Genomic DNA, 23,427 nt, shown 5'->3' on the forward strand with positions numbered 1-23,427 from the left:
CTGATACCATTCTCTAGGTGCTTGCTTAAGACCATAGAGACTCTTTTTCAGCTTGCAAACTAAATGCTCTTTGCCCTTTTCTTCAAAGCCTTCCGGCTGCACCATGTAGATGTCCTCATGCAAATCCCCATGCAAGAAAGCTGTCTTGACATCCATTTGCATAAGCTCCATATCCTCTACTGCCACTAGTCCAAGCATGCATCTAAGTGTGGTCATCTTCACAACCGGAGAGAATATCTCATCAAAGTCCACACCCTTCTCTTGCTTGAACCCTTTAGCAACCAAACGGGCCTTGTACCTAGGAACATCATCACCTGTGACCTTCATTTTGTAGACCCATTTACATGGCAATGCTTTCTTTCCATGTGGCAAAGAAACCAAGTCCCAAGTCTTATTCTTCATAAGTGAACTCATCTCTGATTGCATAGCATACTCCCACTTGCGTTGATCCTCACGCATCATAGCCTCTCTATAGCAAGAAGGCTCCCCGCAATCAGTAAGCATCACATAGTCTACCCCTGGAACAAACCTATCAGGCGGTCTAGACACTCTAGATGATCTTCTCAAAGGCATTTCAGCTTGCTGTCCCACTTGCATATCAGCCACATTTGGCTCATCATTTCCACCAATAGATGATCCATCATCTACCCTTGATTGTATACCTGTGGGAGTACTTGGTGGTACCATTTCTTGCACATTTGGTGCATGGACAGCTTGCTGTCTATCAACATATGTAGGTGGATTCACATCCTGGAAAGTGATTCTCCTCATTTCCACATCCCTCATGGGTGCCTTATGCATCTTCTTCTCATTGAAGACCACATCATGGCTGCGTATGATCTTTTTTGCTTCTGGATCCCAGAGACGATAGCCCATCTCTCCACTTTCACCATAACCCAGAAAGATGCATTTCCTAGACTTAGGATCTAGCTTCTTTCGAAGCTCTTTTGGCACATGTGCATATGCCTCACACCCAAATATACGCAAATGAGAGTAAGAGGTCTTCTTGCCACTCCATGCCTCTTCAGGAATACCACCATCCAAACTCTTGCTAGGTGATCTATTGATCACGTGCACTGCAGTCTTCATTGCCTCAGCCCAAAAAACCACCAGAAAGACTTGCATTGGAAAGCATGCATTGCAACCTTTCTTGAATGGTACGGTTCATCTTTTCTGCAACTGGATTTTGCTCTGGAGTACGAGGGGATGTAAGCTCCCTCTTAATCCCACGAGTATCACAGAAATGCTGAAAGTCATGAGAGAGATACTCTCCACCATTGTCAGTCCGTAGGCATTTAAGCGTTCTACCTGACAGATTCTCAACCAAGGCCAGCCATTTCTGAAATACCTGGAACACATCACTCTTCCGAGCTATAGCATAAGCCCACACTTTCCTAGTTGCATCATCAATGAATGTCACATAGTATTCAGCCCCGCCTAATGACCGTGTAGGCATGGGACCACATACATCTGAATGCACCAAATCAAGCATTTCAAACTCTTTCTTTCCCCTTCTTTTATGGGCTGATTTAGTCTGCTTCCCATAGAGACAGTGCTCACAAAATTCAAAATCAGAGAAACTCAAATGCGGTACATAACCCAAACGGCATAAGAGTTTCATTCCATTTTGGCTCATGTGCCCCAACCTGCAATGCCACAAAGAAGTGCTTGGCTGCTTGGTTATTGCAACAACATGATCAAATACCCCTGATACATGTAAGGGATACAAAGTCCCACACTTGGCACCCCTGGCCAAAAGCATAGAGCCCTTCTGAATTTTCCAACTCTGAAAGCCAAAAGTGGTGTGAAAACCAGCATCATCTAGCTGACCCACTGAAATAAGACTCTTGGTCAGCTTAGGCACATGTCTCACATGTTTCAAAACAAATGCAGACCCATTTGCAAAAGAAAACTTTATGTCACCTGCTCCCACTATGTCACATGCATAGTCATTTCCAAGATGCACACAACCTGTCTTTCCACTGTCATAAGTGGAGAACCATTCCCTATGGGGAGTAACATGGAATGAAGCACTAGAATCCAAAATCCAATCCTGGGAATATGCATCATCTGAAGTGGTAAGCAACTCTGCAGATAAACTAGACATGAAGAGAACATCATTGTCACTATCATGTGTGACTGCATTGATCTCCTCGATCTTCACTTTTCCTTTGTCCTCCCTTGGACTCTCTTCCTTTTGATTTGCACCCCAATTTGCATTCTTTTTCTTATCCTTTTGCTCTCTTTTCAGCTTGTAGCAATCCTTTTTCATATGGCCCTTCTTGCCACAATGGTAACACTCAATGTTCCATGCCCTGGATTTGCTACGAGACTTCCCTCTTTCTTGGGACTTCCCCCTGAACTGTGATCTGCCCCTTTGCACATTTAAGGCTGCATCCTGCTTGTTGCCATCCATAGACTTCCGTCTAATCTCCTCGGCCAACAAGCTACCCACAACATCATCAAATTTCAGTACTCCACCAGGTGCAGAGTTACCGACAGCTGTACGGAAGGTATCCCATGAGGATGGCAATGAACATAAGAGAAATATTGCCTTAGTCTCTGCATCAAAATTCATTTTCTGAGCCTGAAGCTGGCTGAAAATAATATTGAATTCATTTAAGTGAGAAGCCATGGAGACCCCTTCCTTCATTTGCAGCTCAAACAACCTCTTCATGAGGTAAACTTTATTAGAGGCAGTTTCCTTTTCATAAGTGGCACACAATTTCTTCCACAAATCTTCCGTAGTCTGCTCATTTACTACTGTGAAATAAACTGACTCTACAAGATGAAGTCTAATAGTAGACTTTGCTAATGCATCCAACTCATTCCAATCATCCTCAGACATATTTGCAGGCTTAGCTTCAATCCCTGCCAAGGGTTCTGCTTCTTTTGAATAAGCACATCCCTTATCTGTTCTTTCCACAAAGAAAAGTTTGTCCCATCAAACTTTTTAATGCTGAAAAACTCCTTTTTAGGCATGGAAGAGGATTCCATGATGCAAATAAAGCAAAATCCCAAATGCTAGTGCCTGCAAGAGAGAATCACACCAAATACCAGGTGCACCCAAATGTGTATGCCACAATAGAGTGAAATATCACCAAAACTCAAAGCTCGAAGCATCAAAAGATGCATCTGACTCATGTGCATATACTATGCATCCATATGAGCAAATCTGGCCCAAAAGAAAATGCCAATAAGTGCCAAATGACTCAAGCATAAACACTGTCCACTGGCATATGCATCAATAATGTCTCATCCAAGAGAGCATAGTACTATCAGTGCATCACCTGCAATGTGTCAAAGCTGTCCCTCAGCTTAAAATAGCATCCATGTGCAAAGCGTCCATAAAAAATAGCATCCCACAAGGCAATTTGGGCCTATCAGCGCATCCAACAAGGACCGCAATGCATCCAAATGGCCTATAAATCATCCACTACAACCCAATGCATACCACGAATGAGCGCACAACACTGCTCAAACTGCAACCAGAGTGATCTGCATAAGGTATGCTCAAGAAATCATAGTCCCACGGTAATGAGCGCTACTGAAAAATAGAACCTGAGATGCCTCAAAACATGGGCGCCATTGCATAATTGGACTTAGCAAGAAAATCTGCAAATATCTCTCTTCTGCCAGAACTCCAAAATCCCAACCGATGAGTGAGAAATGGGAGTCAATACTTATCCACTGCCATGTGGCATAAATCTAAGGTTTCAAAACCTTAGCATGAAAAATGCATAACAGAGAGACGAAATCGAATACACAGAGATTTAAAACTATGAAAATCCTCCACCGAATCACGCAAGAACTGATAGGTAGGGGTTTTTGGGCATCCGGAACACAATGGGACAGACGGTTTTGGAAACCGTGGCCTCAATCACTGGGTCCAACACACGGACTGAAAAACGTTTTTGGAAACAGAGCTATCTGTAAACTCCACCGGAGTGCAAATGATAAGCAACATAGAAGTTTTAGGATCTCCTGAGTCCACTGGAACTGACAGATCTGCAAATGGTTGCTCCAAACTTGAGTTCCAACACCCGGGCAAAAAACGCAGGAATTGACACAGTGGGTCAGAAATCCACTGAAATGATCTCAGATTCAAGAATGAAGGTGTTTCCAAGCTCCTGAAGTAATGTGGACACCAAAAGCAAGCAATAGTTGCCTCTACAAGTCAATACGGAGTCTCTGTCATCGAACGGAACAGGGAAAAGCTCAAAAAACGACTTTTTCTTTGAAAGCTCTTAACAGGCTCTCAAAACCACTTCGTAAAGCCAAAGTGACTTTTCCAAAGGTTCCTCCAAGGTCTCTGCACACTCGGATGCAAGTAAAGTCACCCACAAAGCTTCCCACAGAGCTTCTCCTTCCTCCCACAGAGCTGCTGAGCTTTCGGCATTCACGCACGCTCAGCTAGATCACTCGGGCTCTGATACCAGTTGAGAGTGCTCTCAACGGAAGCAAGAACGGAAGAAGGAGGGAGAGAGACAGAGAGCCACACACGTTTTTGGTGGGTGCAGAACCACCCTAATCTTCTTTTTCATTCATTTATATATGTGTTTGAGTATTGTACATAACCGGGGTAAAGGCACAGTGACCTTTAACCCCCACAAAGACCATATCCACCTATTATGTATGAAAGAATGTAGACATATGAGTAAAACAGTTTATTAATCCTAAGAGAAAGGAGAGGGTTGCTATTGTACCACCTATACACCAAGCGTAAGGATGACTCCTGCATTTCTAGCTGCTTATTTGCTTCAAGAATAGACTTCATATCCTTCCAAAGCATAGGGAAGGCTTCTTGGAGGTGAAGTCGTCTTTGCTCTTGAGCGAATGTCTCAAACCCATCAGGCAGTCCCAAATCATGTCTTTGCAAATTGTTGATGATGGAAATCCCTTGCTCAAACAAGTATTGCCAATATGTTTCCTTTTTCACATGTAGTCAAAACTTTTGGGCATCCCCATACTTAGCAAATGCAACTGTATCATTTCCATGTACCATCATCAATTGTTGTAGAAGCTCTTTTTTCCTATTAATATCATGGCAAAGGGAAAAAATATTAGCATCACTATGGAGTGATTGTGCAAAAACATTAATTGGCATTACCTATTAGGGTTGAGACATGATGAGGCTAATATATGCACTTTGTCCTTAGTCGTGGCACCCTTTTGATTCCAATCATAACTAAATAGAAGCTGGAAGAAGCCATCACCATCTGCGGGATTGGCAATAGGTACCATCTTGTATGCTCGATCACGAAAGATGACTTCCACATTCTTAATAGCCTTACTAAATTAATTAGTATACTCCTCTAGACTCATCTTCGATTGATCAAGATTTTAAGTAGCTTTCTTGATCGCACGTGAAAAATCATCCTTCCATGAAAACAAGAAATCAAAACATTGTATGCTCAATCACGAAAGATGACTTCCACATTCTTAATAGCCTTACTAAATTTATTAGTATACTCCTCTAGACTCCATCTTCGATTGATTAAGATTTTGAGTAGCTTTCTTGATTGCATGTGAAAAATCAATCTTCCATGAAAACAAGAAATAAAAACATTATCCTTTTTGGGACACCTTTCATAGAGCAAAGGGATATTTATAGTTCACACAGATACCTTCCAAACAAGCTGTGCCAAGACAATAGCTGGTGCTGTGTACCATGGGTTACTATTCTTCCTTTCTATTACCATCTCCACTTCCACCCATCTCTTATCCTCTTCACTCAATAACTCAAGAAGTGAGGATTTATCTGCCATGCCAAATTTTTGAAAGAGGAAGACCTCGTGCCCATATGAATGCTCTACATGCACTCGAACAAGTCTGCAATACCAACATATATTCACGTGGGGATTACTTTCTAAAGAGAAGAAGTTAAAGACATAAATACCAATAGACATTCACGAGGGGATTAGTTTCTAAAGAGAAGAAGTTAAACTAGCTATACATAGAAGTATTATAAAAAGTTATCTTACTCATTGGTTGATTTTAAGGCAAGAAGTAGCTCTCCCTCTTGAGATTTCTGCACCTCTATGAATTGGCATCTCACTTGGATATGGTGAGTTGGCATTCTTGAATAAGCTACAACATATCAATTCCACAAGTAAGCATGACATAATTATGTGCAATGCAAACTATAATAGAACATTTCATTATGCATGATAGATTTATCAAGAGAGTACTGTCTTTGATCCGAGAAAACCATGCCTTCAACCTATGATTTCCATCCCAAACGAGGAACTTCTTCCCCTTCAAGTCTTGCCACTCATTACTTAGCTGGTTGTCGAAGTCCTCACTTATTTGATTCCAAATAGGCCCCCATTCTTGACGATCAAGTGCAGTAACATAGAAAAATTGATCACTTCCCGGCCATTGCAAGGATACTAGAAAAGGTGCACTATTTATAGCATAGCCTCTAGAATCAAAACTCTCTCTCAAAACAGTAATCTCAGACATTGATGTTCGAATAGCCTCATTAAGAATCAATCTACAGAGAGGAATCAGAGGGGGTTCAATTCTTCTTTGCATCTGAACCTAATCAAGAACATCTTGCAAAAGTCCAATTTGAATCTCCTTCCAAGTACTCTTACATGTGTTGGAGCATTTTCTTTTGTCTTTTCTGCACTCTCTTGCTCTCCTTGGCCTCGAGGCTCTTCTTGCACCTCCTGTTGTTCAAGACTAATCACGGGATGAGGTGATGACTCTTCTTGAGTGATTGTAACCTCAGTTTCTACAAATATATCCATGTGTGGGTTATTTGCATCATTTTGTGGAGTACGAGATGTACACTCCTCACTCACAGATCTTCTTGATGGTCCAGATCTCAATGCATAAGTTTTAGCTCCTTTGAATATATATCACAACCAGCAAGGATGAGTTATATATTGCTCACGTCCATCATAGATATGCCAAGGTTATTAGTACCAAAAAGTTTTAGAATTACCTCTTGTAGTTGATTTCTTTCGCCTTGATGCCATCTTGTCAGGATGAAAATGCTCACTACTATGAAACCTGTATATACAAAATGTTTCAAATCCTTAAGATAGTAAAATATAAAATGCATAAGCATATATAAATGTTGTCAAATCCTTAAGATAGTGAAATTTGTAACCCTTGAGACATTGCAATGCAAACCCTTAAGACAATTGAGATACATATCAATTCCTTGAAAGAAGTCCTCGATAACAATATCTTTAAATGAATGCTAATCCTAATTCAATAATAGGACTATAGACTATTGGAGATGACTTATGAAAGCTTCGAATACATTTTGAACCATGGATCTTGCCAACAGTAGTTACTATGTGAGTGAGAGAGATGGCTAAGAACTGAGAGATGAACTTAGTGAAACTGAGAGATGAATTGCTGAGCTGTAAATTGGAATAGAACTTCTGAAACAGACTGCCAAAAACCTCAACCTTGCTGCTGTCCCCTGCTGAGGTGCTGCATAGAGATCAGTGACAGTGTGAACCCATCCATGAGGAACCTTAGAACCCGTCCATGAGGAACCTTAGACATGCCATCTTGTGATATGCATGTATATGGCCGAAGTCTCGGCCTCTAGTCCAAGCCAATGCCCTTGGCCTCTCTTTTATAGAAGAACATTCTGCTATAAATAACATCCCACTATAAATAGCATTCCCAATTAGATATAGATAGTTGGCCCTTTGTTACTGCACAAGTCCTTTAGACCCATGTTAGCCGCTAGGCTTAATCCCAAGCTCCCCTAAATCCGAGGATTAGTATCCAGGTACATAACATTCTTCCCATGGAAGCGGAAAAGTAAGATCAAACTCTACCTCTTAGATTGAGCTATCAATTCCTTCCATGACCGATCAATCAATGGTAAGCTCCAACTAAGCTCTCCATCTTTGATATCCTGCTCATGAAAGATAACAGCAACAGAGCTCTCAATCCAAACAAGGTTACCTTCTGGTCATATACTCAAAAAATTCTCGTTTCATAACTATCAACATACTCCCAGGATTAACGCCCTATGAAATCTCCGTCCTAGTTTCCAATTGCATTCTATTCACTCCCACTCCTTTGCATTCGACCATGCTTGTGAACTGCTACAAGATGAGAGAGCATATCAAGACTATCCATTTGGCTAGTCTGGGTTGTAGTGCATCTATCATTGCCTGCAAGCTAGCCAAAGATTTGTCCAAATTAGTATGCTCTAGTGGTCAGTACTGAAAACATCACTCTGAACTGGTACTTCGGCAATCAAAAGTCTAGGCTGGTGAGTAACTGCCTCTTTCGGGTGGGTTGCGATGATATGCTGCTCACTAACAAGCAAAGCGAGCACTCATGAAGTAAATACAAATTCCTACATTGTATTAGGACTCATATGGCAGTGGACAACAAGGCTTACAGTTGCAGCCCCCCTAAAAAAAGGGGGGGCTCAGTAGCCCCCCGCAGTCTGCGCTAATGCAGACTCTATGAAACCAAAAAAAAAGGGGGGGCTCATTGAGGGCTGCACTGCTGCAGTAGCAGCATTGATGACAAACACAATTGGACTCTGGAGTCAGATGCCCGATACAATTTTTGTTGGAGGTGCTGTCTGTGGACGGTGGACCGATGTGGGCGAGGATGATCATCATCAGTGCAGAATCAAGAGGTGAATACTGGTTCAAACTTCAAAGAGTCATCAGAGAGAAATCTGATTTAGAACTTCAGAAGAGTTCTGCTCGGATATGTATTGTGCAATTTGTGTAGCACTGAAGACGGCGATGAAGGCGAGGACCAATAAAATGATTAATCAGACTCTGTAGATGGGAGTGCAAAACTAGATTCTTGGAAATGGATGGAATTCGGAGCACACGATGGTGGCGGCAACTAGCGAGCAATCGAACAGAATCTAGTGATCAAACTAAAGATCGTGTAAAATCTAGTTAATGAGAAGGAAAGCACGATGGCAATCTAGCAACGATAGGGGAAACCGAGCTAAAACAATCTAGCTATATAAATTAAAATTATTATTATGGAGTGAAGTTTGAACTGAAACTGAAACTGAGCTTTGGTGCACGAAAAACTCTGAGAGCTTGTCGCAAAAAACTAAAACTGTGAGCTTTTGTGCCTTAGCAGCCCCCCAGAGTTTGTGCTAGCATAGACTCTATGAAACCAAAAAAAAGGGGGGGGCTCAACAGCCCCCCATAGTCTATGCTAGCGTAGACTCTATGAAACCAAAAAAAAGGGGGGGGCTGCTGAGTCCCCCCCTTTTTTTTCATACAAGTTGCTGAGAGAATTCAGAGAGAATTCATCTCTTGTCTGAGTGCAAGGCCAATTCAAAAATTCTTGAAGCAGCCCAATTGAAAATAATATAATTCGGCTTAGAAGAATTTGCTTGAACGAATATTTACCTGTTGCTTTGGTAGTCGTGTGAGTTTTTAGAAGAGCCGAGGAAGCTTTGTAAAGGCATGGCTAAGGGAGTGAGATAAGACGAAAGGGGAGCTGTGTGAGTGCTAAGGAGGAGGAGGTGGAAAGGTGGAAGGAGGGAGGAGAGAGCCAAGAGAGGGGACAAAGGAGGGAGGAGAGAGGGAGGAGAGAGTCGAGAGAGGGGACGGAGGAGGGAGGAGAGGAGAGAGCCGAGAGAGGAAAGGGGAGCTGTGTAAGGAGGAGGAGGGGAAAAGGTGGAAGGAGGGAGGAGAGAGCCGAGAGAGGGGACGAAGGAGGGAGGAGAGAGGGAGGAGAGAGCCGAGAGAGGGATTGCCGAGAGAGGAAAGGGGAGCTGTGTAAGGAGGAGGAGGGGAAAAGGTGGAAGGAGGGAGGAGAGAGTCGAGAGAGGGGGCGAAGGATAAGGTGACTAACTAGTGTCAGATTGTGGCGGCAAGGCATAATCGGCATCAATCTTCTCTACCCGATTAATCATCCCTATAATAGCATGTTGCTTTTAAGGCTTAAGATTGTGGCATCCTGGCATAATCCAAGTTTGTGAAAGAATCTCGGCCGCCACCTTTCTCACCATCATTCCAGCTCAATTGGTTGTAATGACGGTCACATGGCTACTTCTCATTGTGGTGTCAGGGCATAATCAACATTGGAATTAGCTCAAACACCACCTGTTTCACAATCCTCTACCCATTTTCAATATTTGCACTCTGCTTTCTCGTGACCACACATCCTAATACTACTCTCTTGTCATTTTCTCCTCTTCATTCTCTCCCACCATTACTTTCTAAGTCTCTTTGGTTGCCTTCTAGCTTTGCATCACATTGCATTTCTCTCTTTCATCCCTTCTTATTTTCATGATCCATGTTGGGTTATCATCCCTCTGCTCTCAATGCCATGTTGGATTACCATCCCTTTCCTCTCAATGCCATGTTGGATTACCATCCCTCTGCTCTCAAGATTGTGTGTATTCTTTGAGCTCCTCTAATAACCACTTTCTTTGAGCTCCCTCTGTCTTTGGTACCTTTTGTTGTGTCATCCAAAATGGATACAGAAGAGGCTTCTATTGAATGGCTTATTAAAGGGGTGAATCTATCACACTCTATTCCGCTCAAGGATGGAAGAAGGATTATTAGTAACATTTCCTTCAAAGCCTTCTTCCCCATATGCACAAGCTCATCTACCTTAAGGTAGTCATTCAATGTGAAGCAACAATGAAGGTAAAGGTTTCATCTGGGTGGGATATTGATGGTCAAGAGCATTATGTACTGGATGCCTCCTTGACAACACCTGAGTCAACATACCACACATCATTTCTTTCTTCTGCACTTGTCACGGAATTGGTCATGTGTTGCACCATAAATAGATGCTCATTTCTGTCATCACCCTGTCTACTAGAAGATGCATAATTGCCTTGCTGCAATTTTCCATTCATAATGTCATTCTACTTTTTGTAGCAGTCTTTAGCCATATGACCCATTTTACCATAGTAGTAGCATTCAACATTGCTGTTTGCATTTTGGCCTCTCTGCCATCCACCACGACCTCTTTGGCTCCCCCTTGCACTTTTCGACTGTCCTACCTGCAGAGATTTGCTCCCAAACTCGAAAAAGGAAAGCAACACTGGTCCTCTTACTAGGACACTGCGAACTTGGTTTGCTTTCTTGAGCTCCTTACCACGAACCAAGCTCTGATACCATGTGAAGATAGTGGGAGAGAAGGAAGGAGTCTCACTTGCGGCTTTCTCACATACACAATGGGGGAATACACACAAAGATGGAGGTTGAAAATAGTTTTCCTCTTCTTAGTTGTTAAAGCCAAAAGAACTCTAGTACAAAGAAATAGAAGAACCTTATATGTGGGTCTCAAACCAAACTCAGTTAACTAAGGTGGCATACTAATTGAGCTACAAACTAGAGTACATAAGGATAGCTGTCATCCAGCTATTATTCATGGGCGGTGTACCAACCGCATCTGCAACTAACAAGTCGGTGACATAAATGTACAACAGTCACCTTGGCATATCATGAGTGGAGCTCGATATCTCAACACAAAGTGCCAAACAATATGCATATATGATTGGAAGGCATGTTGGGGATGGTCCTAACTTGGAAGCCTTGATGCAAAGAGTGGCCTCAAGGAGTACACCTTCACCAACACAAGTTGCATAAATGGTGCATGAAACAGTTGCAAGGACACCAATGTATGAAGAACCAAGACCATTACATGGGGATAAGGTAACAGTCCAAAGAAAGAGAAGCAAGTCATCAAGTATACATTTAGAAAACACCTCACATAAGCTAGGGTATGTGATGGAGACCAGAGATCGTAAGCAAAGAGGGCGGCCGAGAAAAATTAGGTTCGAGACAGAAGGTGGAGATTGGCATTCAATAAAACCGCAAGGTAATACCCAACCAGTGGTTGTTAGGGCTTTCACAATGGAGCAAGGTGGAGTTCAAGGGGAGTCTACAAAAACATCATGGGAAAAACATGGCAATGTAGGGGAAGCTGAAGGAGCTCAGAATGAGACCATGCCCACAAGAGAACAAGCCCCAACGGCTCCACCTATGAGACAAGGAGGCCTTCCTAGTGGCCTCTCTATTATTGAGGTGCCTATCCACCGTACCTTTTGGGCAATTCGAAGGACCTCCAAAAACTCTAAAGTGAAGTGTCTTGGATTCATAGATGGAAAGGTTAAGCGTAATCGATATATACAAAGCAGTTCACAAGGATGGTGGCACCCTGTTTCTACTCTAAACGGTGGCATTCAGGGGTAGGAGGACCAAAAGCACGATGGATGTGGCTTTGTAATGATGATATAACTCATACATGGCACCCAAATCATAATATCATGCATGTTCCTGAATGTCCATTTGTGCGAAAGGTGGATGTGGAAACAAACGTCACAAGTGAGGAGATAGGCAATCTCATCAAGGCTGGTTTTAGACTGCCAAATAGTGGATCAAGCCCATGTAAATTGGAGGACACCAAATGTACCTCAAGGATCGGCACCGATGCCAACTAATTTTTGTGATGCACATGGAGGGTTGGCATCGATACCAAGGAATTTAGCTCAACACACATTGGTAAGAACCACAAAATGGAGGCATGGCATATCTAAGGAGGCTGCAAAAAGAATAGCTAGTGCTCAATCTATGCACGCTGTTGTCATGGGAGAAATGACAGTGGAGCTTCTTCATCATAGTATTTTCCATTTGAGAACAACAGTGTCTGACAAGGCTCAGATGTCTTAGGATGTGCACATCAAGACTGAACCCATGTGTACATGTCCAGATTTTCAAAAAAGAGAGTTGGGTCAAAAACCTTATCTGTCATGCAAACATATCTATTACATCTTCATCTGTGTATTGGGATTGGATCCAAATCAACACATGCTTATTCATCAACCAACCCTTTCCACTATGGATGTTTCATCACCTAGGATCAATCTATAGACCTGAATGCAAAATATAAAGTTGGTTGGTGTTATGATAGCCCACTTTTTGATGTGACACTATTTTTTGCTCAAAATTTGTTGTGTTGAGTCAACACAATGTTCTTAATGTGGAACATTTTACTAATTGCTTTGGCCTTTTCAAATAATAGAACTACATGAAAATTGGCATATGCTTACTTGAAGTTTCATTAAACCTTTGTTGCCTTAGCAACAATCCATAGACTTGAATGCATAATACATATTTGCTGGTATTGTGATGGCTCATTTTTATATATGATATCATTTGTTACTGACTTGCAATATAAATTACTTGGATTAATAGCTTTGTCTTCTTTAGTCCATAGAATTGCTAATTGTTTTGGTATTTCCTAGGATAAATCCATATATACAGGATAAGTAATTACTTTGTTATTTTTTGATTAGTAGGTCTTTTTTATGGGACTCTAAAAAAGCTCGCAAACTTTGATAAATTTCAAAAAAAGCTCGCATTAAAAAGCTCACAATAAAATTTTCCCCAGTCCGGAGTACCATAGCTACCTTGACCCAATGCTTCCTCATATCGATTACAAATCCATGATTAGTTGATGCATGAAAGACTGCTTTGCGATTATTTCCTCATAGTTCATCACCTACTCTAATAGTGTGAATTTTAAAGTAGAGCATAGCATCTATATTAGCCTAATGTAAGAGAATTTCTGGAACATGCCTTAGGACAAAGATAAATTGAACCTCCATATATGTGGAACACTACTCCAGGGTAAAACTCTCAAAGTCATACAACAATATTGTCCTTATCCCATGGACTTTAGGACTAAATAATCTTGACATGCCAAGATATTCTCCATATTATTTTGATCTTGGGTCACTTAGACAAGTTTGAGACTATGGAACTTAGATACCAAATTTGAGACCTTTTCCTAGTAAGACCTCAGGTACCGATTAGGGACTTGGTCTTCACCTCTGAGTCATCAAATGATTAGTAATGAATCTCCCATGACATAAAGATAAGTTATTCCCACTGTCCTTTTCCAAAGGTCAACAAGATCAAACTAGAGAGTAGTTGAGTCCATTGTACTCGTTTTTTTAGGCTAGCATATGCGTCTGACCAGATGTATTATCTCCTAGTTGAGGACCATTATTGAAAGAAAGGCATTTTCCCCCCAATAATATTGTTGTTAGCTTGCTAGATTAGTGATCTACTATGTCATGATTGCAAGGCATAGACTAAGGCAAACTTAAAAAATTTATCTTTCAAAAGCCTCTGCGACAATCCATCGACCTTCTCCATCATTTAAAGCCACACACAATAGATTGAAGAGCATGTCTCAGAAGGACTATCGTTCAAGAAATGAGTTGTCACCTATATAAAAAATTTCATATCCAATAAATGCCCCATTTGACTACTAATTATGCTCCTATAAAGCCACTATATCAAGCTGCAATCTCTTGACACATATACAATTTTTCATTTTTGCAAGTCACATAAGCCCTGTACATTGTAAGTCACATATTTTATCTATGACAGCATATTTACAAATTTAGAAATATTACAGAATCCATCACATTAAAAAGTGAAATCAAGACTACATGTCAATGTCAAGATCCAAGACGTTATCCTAATGTCATACTAGATCTTGTGGACTAGTCAATAACAAAGCAACTTTATCTTTCTAGAAAAGAGGATGACTCTCAATCATTACAAATACCTATGCCAGAACTCTCAGCAAGGTTATGCTCATGTGAGGCGAAAGAGTCCTCCTAGCTTTTGTTATTCATCTACTATAATAACTTCAAAAAAACCCTTGGCTACATAATGCACTTTCTACACAAAGCATCTCATTAAAGTCCTTGTCAACTAATTTTCCACATTTGCTCTGCTGCAATAGGCATTCAACCTTGGAAAAAGATAATAACAACATTCTTAGGCTATTTCCTAACCAAATCCGCAATTTTATCAACCTCCATAGTCATGCCCACTGTAGGAATAGGGTCCTTCCAATATTTCTTAGTATCTTTAAAGCCTTATGCATAATCTCAAAAACCAACTGTGCCCCATTCGAGGCATGAACAAGGACATCTTGGCCCACTGCGATTTTGTCAATCTGAGTGGAAGGCATGTTAACACAAAAATCCCTCAACCACAACTATATACACTCAGCCTGGAAGCCCAATGTATAGGATATTATAGGCAAGAGATTTGTGATTATAGCAAGCAACAAATAGTGAAAAGAACATAGAAAATAGTGATGATTGCAACCTCTACAATGGGGAACAAGTGGGCTTATCAACAGGAAAGAAGGCCAAGAAACAAGCCAATGACACAGATGGTGAAATAACACACACAATTTAGAAATACCCAGAATATGCCCCCCCACACACCCCCACAGTCACACATAGAGGGCAGTAGAAAGGGAAGGTAAATAGACAACAAAAAGCAGAGAAATCGAGGTAGAGAGAGGGTGGACTAGATGGATTGCCTGCAGGGATTCCATGCCACGTAAAAACGCGCCCAAAAGAACTGCACATAGATGAGCTAAGCCATCGAGGGGTAGCAAAACCTTGACACTTGAAGCCGCAAGAGACCTTCCTAGGAGGTTGTGGCTAGTAGACATGCCTGGAAGAAGCTATAAACTTACTGAAGACACACCATGGTGGTGGCACTACAAGCTGGCTAAGTCCTAGAAGGCCTCATAGATCGAAATCACCATAACCAAGCTCCTCTCTACCCTCACAGACCTTACACACACAGATAATTCTTTTGTTCTTTTTTTTGTAAAAGAGAGATTTTGCTCAAAAAAATGTATGCTCATAGCTGTCCAAAGTGGAACATCTAGCACTCAAAACTAGAAGCAGTAATAAAGGACTTCTCAGTGGACCAGGAACCCCTCCCCCCCGCCTGCCCAAAACAAACCCACCCACAACACACCATTTTTTAATTTGGGAATCCATGTATGTTTATATTACACAAGGTTGTCCCCAAAAGGGAGACCATCAAATACAAGATCAAAAAATACAACTCTTTTTTTCTTGTTTTTAGGTGAAATCCATGTGCATTTATATTACAAGTTGTTGTTCCCAAAGTGGACATTAGCAAATACAAGCTCAAAAAACTTCATGGTAAGACAAGTAGACAATGTAATCAATCTCATAAACATATAGGCAATCATAAAAGGATTGCTTGAGTGACATCCAAAAATAGTAGAACATGGAAGAAGTGGGCTCTTGAAAGACTTGGTGGTTCCTATTTCTCCACAAAGTCCAGAGTGGCCAATATCGAACCCATGTGAAAAATAAATCAACTTCCGCTCTCCGTTGGGTGAATATCAAATATCCAAAAAAGCTTGCCAAAGCAAGCAACGAAAAAGTGCACCTGGAGGCATTGCACAAGAAATAGCAGGAAGTCATGAGTGATAGGGCAATTTCAAAAAATTTGGAGCAAGGATTCCCTGGGAGCCAAACATCTATGACATAGAGCAGGAGCAATATGTCTACTTGCCAAGAGTTGGCCAAAGGAATAACACCAAGCCACTCGCAATAAAAAAACATATTGGACGAAGCGAAAGTTTGCAGGACCAGAGTTGTGGCAATGTTTTACGCTACCATTTGGCATTACGATGCAAAGACCAAAGCCGATTTGCATGATGTGATATCCAAAAAGGAGGCATCAAAACCCTATATGAGCTAGCCACCACTCAGATATCTACCAGGCATAAGGGATGAGTAGAAAAATCATAGCGATGTAAGGTCTAGTCAACAAGGCGATACATAAGCTCTAACTTGGGTACGGGTAAAAAGCAATGAAGCATCCAAGAAAGTGCCAAAGGGAGTAGTAATGCATCCCCAATCCATACTGTCTAGCTACCAAAGGAAAAGGCAATAAAGTACCATCATCACAAAGTATATCATCAACAAGAGCAATTCCCTTTGATGAAATAAAACTTGAGGGCCTGGGGTGGGATGTAATTTTCCATGTTCATGTTGATGCATTGGGCTACGCCATTAGGATCATCTTTGAACAACCATATGGTAGAGTGAATTACTTAGTCTACTATATAATTGGTCAATTGATGACACCACATGAGTGCAATTATAGCACCACGAGTGTAAAGCTCTCAAGATGGCCTATAGTGCTCATGAATTTAGACACTATTTTCTTAGTAACTCTTGTATTCTATGTCGACCACCAAGCTCTATTGTATCGAATAAACAAGGCAATCATCCAAGGATGAATGGTAAGGTGAATGCTATTATTATAGGATTTTAATTTCAATGTCACTCACAAAACAAATAAGTTCCATGTAGGTGCAAATTGTCTATCACATCTACCCGCTTAGGATCAAAATCAAGGAGTTACTACTGAGCTCCCAGATGCTCAATTGTTTGTCTATGGATCTATCTAGTATGATGATATTCTGTACTGCTTGTTGTAGATCACATTCCCCAAGCATATGCCTTGAGATAAGCGAAGGAATTTGGCTTTGAAATCTTGGAAGTATAGCTTGATTGAAGGATAAATATATCATCAAGGAGTGGATGGGGTCCTGCATCGATGGATACTACCTCATAAATGACAAAAAATGATTAATGAGGCACATACCAAGCTTGCTTGAAGTCATTTTAGTGGTGATGTCACAACTCAAATTTTGCAAGTAGGCCCTAGGTGAATTTTGAACTCAAAAAGGGCCTCTTGCATTAGGCCCTTAATAAATCAAGATTAGGGATTGGCCAAGAGGAAGGCCTGAGCATTGAAAGAATGGAGGTTTTGGAACCTCTTTTGATTGGTGGGAGAATTGACAACTAGCCTCTTTACCTCTCTTTACTTTGGTAAAGGTATTAGAATGGAACCGTTTGAGGCTGTCTCTACGACCCATTAGGCTCACAACAACGTCGCCTTCACAAGCTTCCCAAACAGTGCTATCGAATGAGGCAATACGGATCCTGGTCAATGCACAAGGAAGGGGGGTTGCCCCACCCCGGGCTGCACCTGTATTCCCAGCAGGGGTCACCAATCCCTCTAGGAGTCGACCCAATCTCCTTCCAAGCCAAGAACATTTTGGAAACAGAAGGACAGCCTTTAACCGTGCCATCAATATAACCCAGAATGATAAAAAATACCACACTTTTCTTTTTATTTGAAATAAATTTTGCATTAAAGAGCATTTACATTCACAGCTGCCCCAGTGTGGAATAGCTACTACTCACAAGATAAAACTAACAAGTAAAAGTAGTAAAAGCAGCACCGCTAGTACAAAGGAATTAAAAACACTCAAAAAACACTTCTAGCTTGATTGCGGAAAGATATCCATATAATGTGCATCGTACAGAGAGAAAAGCAAGGAGGAAAGGGAAAAATGATAAACATCCACAGCAAAATATCCATAGAGCCGAGTACATGCATGATATCATGACCATAAAGCCCAATACTAGCACCAACTGAAAAACTGAGTATAGTCAAAGGTGGTGATATATCTCCCAAACAACCAAAACTACCTACCAAAAGCAATACGAGAAAAATGGACATGGAGATAAGCCCCCAATCTGGGAAGAAAGTCACAGGCAACCAAGCAAGTCTAGAGTAGATGAAGGACTATCTCCCTTGGATGCGAACAAGATGGACAATACAAAAATGTAATACGCCTAGCAGCCAAGAAAGAACCCACTAGCAAACCACCAACCAAACATCGCCATAAGAAAAGCTATAGTCTAAGCAGGAGCTTATTGTTCCAAATGTGGCCAAGACAAACCCTCCACCAAGCAAGTGGTTTATCAAGATGCTAGACAGAGTGACCCTGCTCTATCAACCAATGATTCACAAATTAACTTCTTGGGCAAAAGCTTTACAAGCCCTTTATTTCTAGAATCCGACATATGTTGATTTTTCCAAGCACTTTTTATCATTTGTAGCAAAGGAGACTTGAAAATATTCCAACACGCAAGGAAACATTCAACTGTGAGACCATCCCAGCCAAGAGATTTTCATCTACTTAACTCCATTTCAGTGAAAGGAGATTCCAATTCCAAAGCCTGTGCTGGTTGGAGAGAGAGTAGGGAGAGAGAATAGGAGTGACATGTTGTAGTAAATGTTGGTCGATCTACATTCTCGAATCGAGAAGAAAAATGATGGACACAAGCTGTAGCAAGAAGACGTCCAAACTCCATTAGAAAGAAGAGCCCCACAAATACTTTCAGAGTGCCTCTTATAGTGAATACTTTTAAAAAATGCTTTAGACAAACATCCTTTATCCAAGAAAGCCCTCTGTCGTGCCCGGATCTCCCATTTAGAAATGTTTCTATTGTCATTACATTGCAGACAATTTCTAGCCTGACATAATTTATTATTTTCTTCCAAAGGAAGAGGCCTGAAATGACTAAGTTCAAATACTGACAATCAACTTTAGCCTGGGCAACATTCACCCTCAAAATCTTCATATAGTTTTTGCCATAATCCCGAATTACTACTTGCATTGCATTCTGACATCAAAAGGTTCCCAAGCCTAGTCAACGTCAAATTGTGACTGTTGTTGCAAGAGGGGCTGAAATGCATCCTCAACCATGGCTTGATATTCATTATACTCTAAATTACTCTTATTGACAATGAGCAACCTTCTGTGTGTGAGCTGATCATCCGACATGTCATGAAGAGAAATCCTCAACCAAAGAGGGGCATGATCAGAATGCGTGAAAGCATAATCCAACCAAAGTTTGATAGTGAGATTATCATTGCGCTGAGGATTGACCCAGTACCACCAACGATCCAAACGAGCCCAATAAGAAGATTGAGCATTATGCTGAAAAGTATAACTTGACAACATGGGGTGTGATTCCTTCTAGAGATCAAGAAGACTTAGCTGAAGTAATAAATTAGACCAATGATGGCACTCAAAAGCCAACATATGAGTGTTGCCAAAAGCATTGTCACCCTACTGAGGAGCATTATTTAGACCCCCACAAATAAAGGCATGCTACCTCCAAGGATATCCTTGCATATCAACCCAAATCAAACTCTACTACGAGAGGATTGAGGCACATAAACAGATGCGAATTCAAAAATTTCTCCCTAAAATGCCCATCGGCACTTTACAATGTGCACTCTCCACAATGCATTCCTGATATGCACTGAACCATGACCTATGAGGGGTCATATGACATGAAGCACATGGATCTAACATCCAATCACCGAGAATGGGTACATCAGTGGCCAAGAAGGAGGTGTCAGACATAGACAAAAGAATGCCTTCATCACTGCTACTGTCAGTGGAAACCCTGGCATCCACGCCTTGAAGCTCATCATGCTTCTTCTCCTTCTTCCTATCATTCTTAACCTTGCTCTTCTTCTTGCATCTTCTTAGCCATTTCCAGCAATACTTTTTCATGTGGCCATACTTTCCACATTAGAAACATCTAAAACAAGTCCGAGAGCTAGACTTGCTCTTGGTCCCCCTTGAACATGACCTGTTTCTACCAATTGATCTACCTTTGGAGTGCATATCAAGGCTGTATTTCAGCACATCAGGGCATTTCAACCCATCATGCTGTAACATAACACTATCATGGTCATACATCTAGCGTATACGAGTATAGAACTCATATGCATGGCAGTCTACACCCTGTACACCATCATGTACCTGCAAGTAGACTGACTTCGAGAGTGATGACTGAATGATAGAGCATGCTTGCTCATCCATGTCATCCCAATCACTCTGTTTAATGCTATTAGGCTTGACACCTTTGCATTGAATGGGCTTATGCTGCCTCTTCTGCACTAACACATCATAAATCTGCTCTTTCCAATACTGAAAGTTTGATCCATCCAACCTCTCAATATCAAAGAGGGCACTACCAACTGTAGATGCCATATCTGTGGCACAATAGCTCACAACCAAAGAGCAGTATAGTGCAATAGGCAACCCAAATGACCAAAAAATATAGTGTTGTCCAGACCAATCAGGTCTCCGAATAAACTAGCTGATCCAATGCTCAAAAGCACTCAGCCATAAAGAGGCATAAACAAGAATATATGCAGCCCAGTAACCTGCCAATGCCTGTGGCAATCCAAGTAGGAAATGCACTGAACCAAATGAGCAATGCCTGCTCAACCAATGGCAATAGGAGCCCAGCTCAACTATCCATAAACATCAGTGCGGCATCCACCAATGCAAATCCATAATGCATCGAAATGGCATTTACTGCATCACCAATGCATCACCTCAAGCGCACAATCCTTTGGCAACAAAATCAAGCATTCACCACTTGCCAAATGTGCCAAAGTGACTTGCCAAAATGCCAATAATGCCCTTGGACTGAAGTGAGATCCCAATCACTTTCTGTAATTTACTGTGAGTTCCCAATTCACTGTTGTGCAAGAGAAATTCCTACAACAATACCTCACAGCCACTTTGGGCAAGATAACACGCTGTCCTTGTTTTTGAACAGCGATATCTTTTCACTGAAAGACCGGATGCCAAAGCTGTAAACAGCAAGGTTGTAGCTGGTAGAAAGATCTACAACTTGTCAGTTGACCTCAAGAGCCAAATCCTTGTGGATTCTCAGATATTCTCACCTGAAAAACAGCTTCCTGCACATTGGTTACAAATAGACAGTAGACTGCAACTTTTTGTGGTTTTGCAGAGGCTGTAACTCCTGCAACTTATACCGGATCAACTTGCTTCCAAAAGCAAAGTTGTAGTATGTTCTGTGAACTACAACTTTCCAGTTCGGCACAAAGTGCAATTCCGCACCAGGAAAGAGATATTCAGTCCTGAAAATGACTGTTTTGTCATAAAAACAGCAACAGCAGCTTCCTTGTATGTTTGCTGCCCTTTACAACACTCATTTGCTCCGGCAAAACAGCCCAAAAATGGTCAAAATACATCCAGCAGATCACCCCGTATGTCAACTACAACACCAGCAATGGCAAGTACAATGCCCAGCCAAATCAGCCCCGAGAATGCTCACAGACCAGCGATAAAATAGCCCAAAAGCACTGGACTAATGAGCGCACACAGCTCAGCAGTAGGCTGCAACCAATTGCTTAGTGCACGAGCACAAAAATGCCAAAACTCCACTGTGCAAATCCCGTAAAAAACACGTAAAATGTCCTGCAAACGCCTCAAGATCAGCGTGTCCTCAGCTCCAAGAGCACAAATGCAATCACTGGCAATCCCCCAGGCATCCAACTGCATCAAACATGCAATCCAGAGGCTCCCCAACAGCTCCCAGATGAGCTAGAGACAATGGCAAAGAACTATGCCAAGACTGGAACCTGCAAGTGCCAAGAATGGCTATGGCACCAAAATAAGACCCAAATCTGCCAGGAGGAAACCTCGATGTGAGGTTATAGGTAGCACAATTGCAAATTTTTAGGAAGCCTGGCATCGACGGAATCGCAATCAGAGGACTGTGCGAACTCCACCACAAGTTGCATATGCAGCTCTCTAGCACTCCTTCACGGTCTCCTACGCCAAAGAAGTTGCTCACCAACCGACTCCTGGCTCACAGAATAGCAGCAGCAATTGCTCTTGACGCCTATCTACTAGCTGCCCATGACACCTAAATAGCTGCCATTAAGCTCCTTATGACCTTAGCAGCTCCAATGAGCTCCAAGGTGCCCTCGGCTACACGGGTGATAGCAAATGACCAGCTCCATCAACCTCACATCAAAGCAATGGACTCTACAGCCCCGCCTTCAAGCAATTCGCCTCCTTCAACGAAGAAGCACACAGCATGGGCTTCGATGCTTCCAGCATTCACACAACAAAGAACCCGACTGCTCACAACGGATGTACCAAAAGTCCCAGCCGCTCCATAGTTGCCGTGATTCTTCCGACTCGGCTAGCAGCGTCAAGTGCCTTCATAGACCCGGCCAGCAAGCCTCTCTCCATCGACCAAGGCAAGGCCAACAAGACGCTTCGTCCAACCGATCGGACTACATCAGCTAACGTCTACGGACCTCCAAGCGCCAGTAGTCGAGATAACAGTACCGCCTCCTTCCTTATCCACCACGGCTACAACAACTGTAGCAATCGGTCGCTCCACAAGCTCAATGGCCAGCAGCTCTGATACCAATTGAGGGGGAAGAGCAGAGCACTCAGGAAGGGATAAGGAGACACCAAAAGTGGTGGAGCAAAAGCTACTCTAGCTTATTCCTCTATCATATATATATGAGTATACATGGGTACTATACAAGTGGGTGGGCACACTGCCCTTTACCCCAACAAAATGAGCACATGAGGGCGTGAGCAAGCCACTAGGCTATACGTGAACATGCATAACAGGCCTGGCGGGAACCTCAGAAGGGTGTGCAGGAGGCTAGAAACGCCAGAGCTTCTCCTCTCTCTCACCACACACCACACACACACACACTTTTTTTTTAGTGAAATCATATATTTCTCTGTGGGAAACCTCAGAAGAGGTGAAAACCCACCATGAAGTACAAAATTAAAAAGATTACAAGAAGGCCCCTGGGAAAAGCCAGGAGGTTAACTGAAAACTAGAAAAGTTGAAAAGTCGGTAGTTTATTTGCCCAAAAAAACTCCAAAAAACAAGAGGAAAATATGAATTTACATGCCTCC

The 23,427-nt window shown here is 41.9% G+C and overlaps 1 protein-coding gene across 1 annotated transcript; it reads right to left on the reverse strand.

Moving 5' to 3' along the window:
* Positions 1-5,106: 5,106 nt before the first annotated feature.
* On the reverse strand, positions 5,107-6,465 carry LOC147906325 (uncharacterized). The gene is made up of 4 exons (XM_087390713.1): positions 6,192-6,465; positions 5,985-6,090; positions 5,628-5,832; positions 5,107-5,289 (listed from the first exon to the last, which is right to left on the reverse strand). The coding sequence occupies exons 1-4, from the start codon at positions 6,463-6,465 to the stop codon at positions 5,107-5,109; spliced, it is 768 nt and encodes a 255-aa protein (XP_087246839.1).
* Between the last annotated feature and the right edge of the window lie 16,962 nt (positions 6,466-23,427).

This window comes from Dipteris shenzhenensis, chromosome 1 (assembly GCF_047967505.1).
Source record: "Dipteris shenzhenensis isolate YYH24624 ecotype China chromosome 1, Dip_SZ_1.0, whole genome shotgun sequence".
In the NCBI taxonomy this organism is placed as follows: Eukaryota; Viridiplantae; Streptophyta; class Polypodiopsida; order Gleicheniales; family Dipteridaceae; genus Dipteris; species Dipteris shenzhenensis.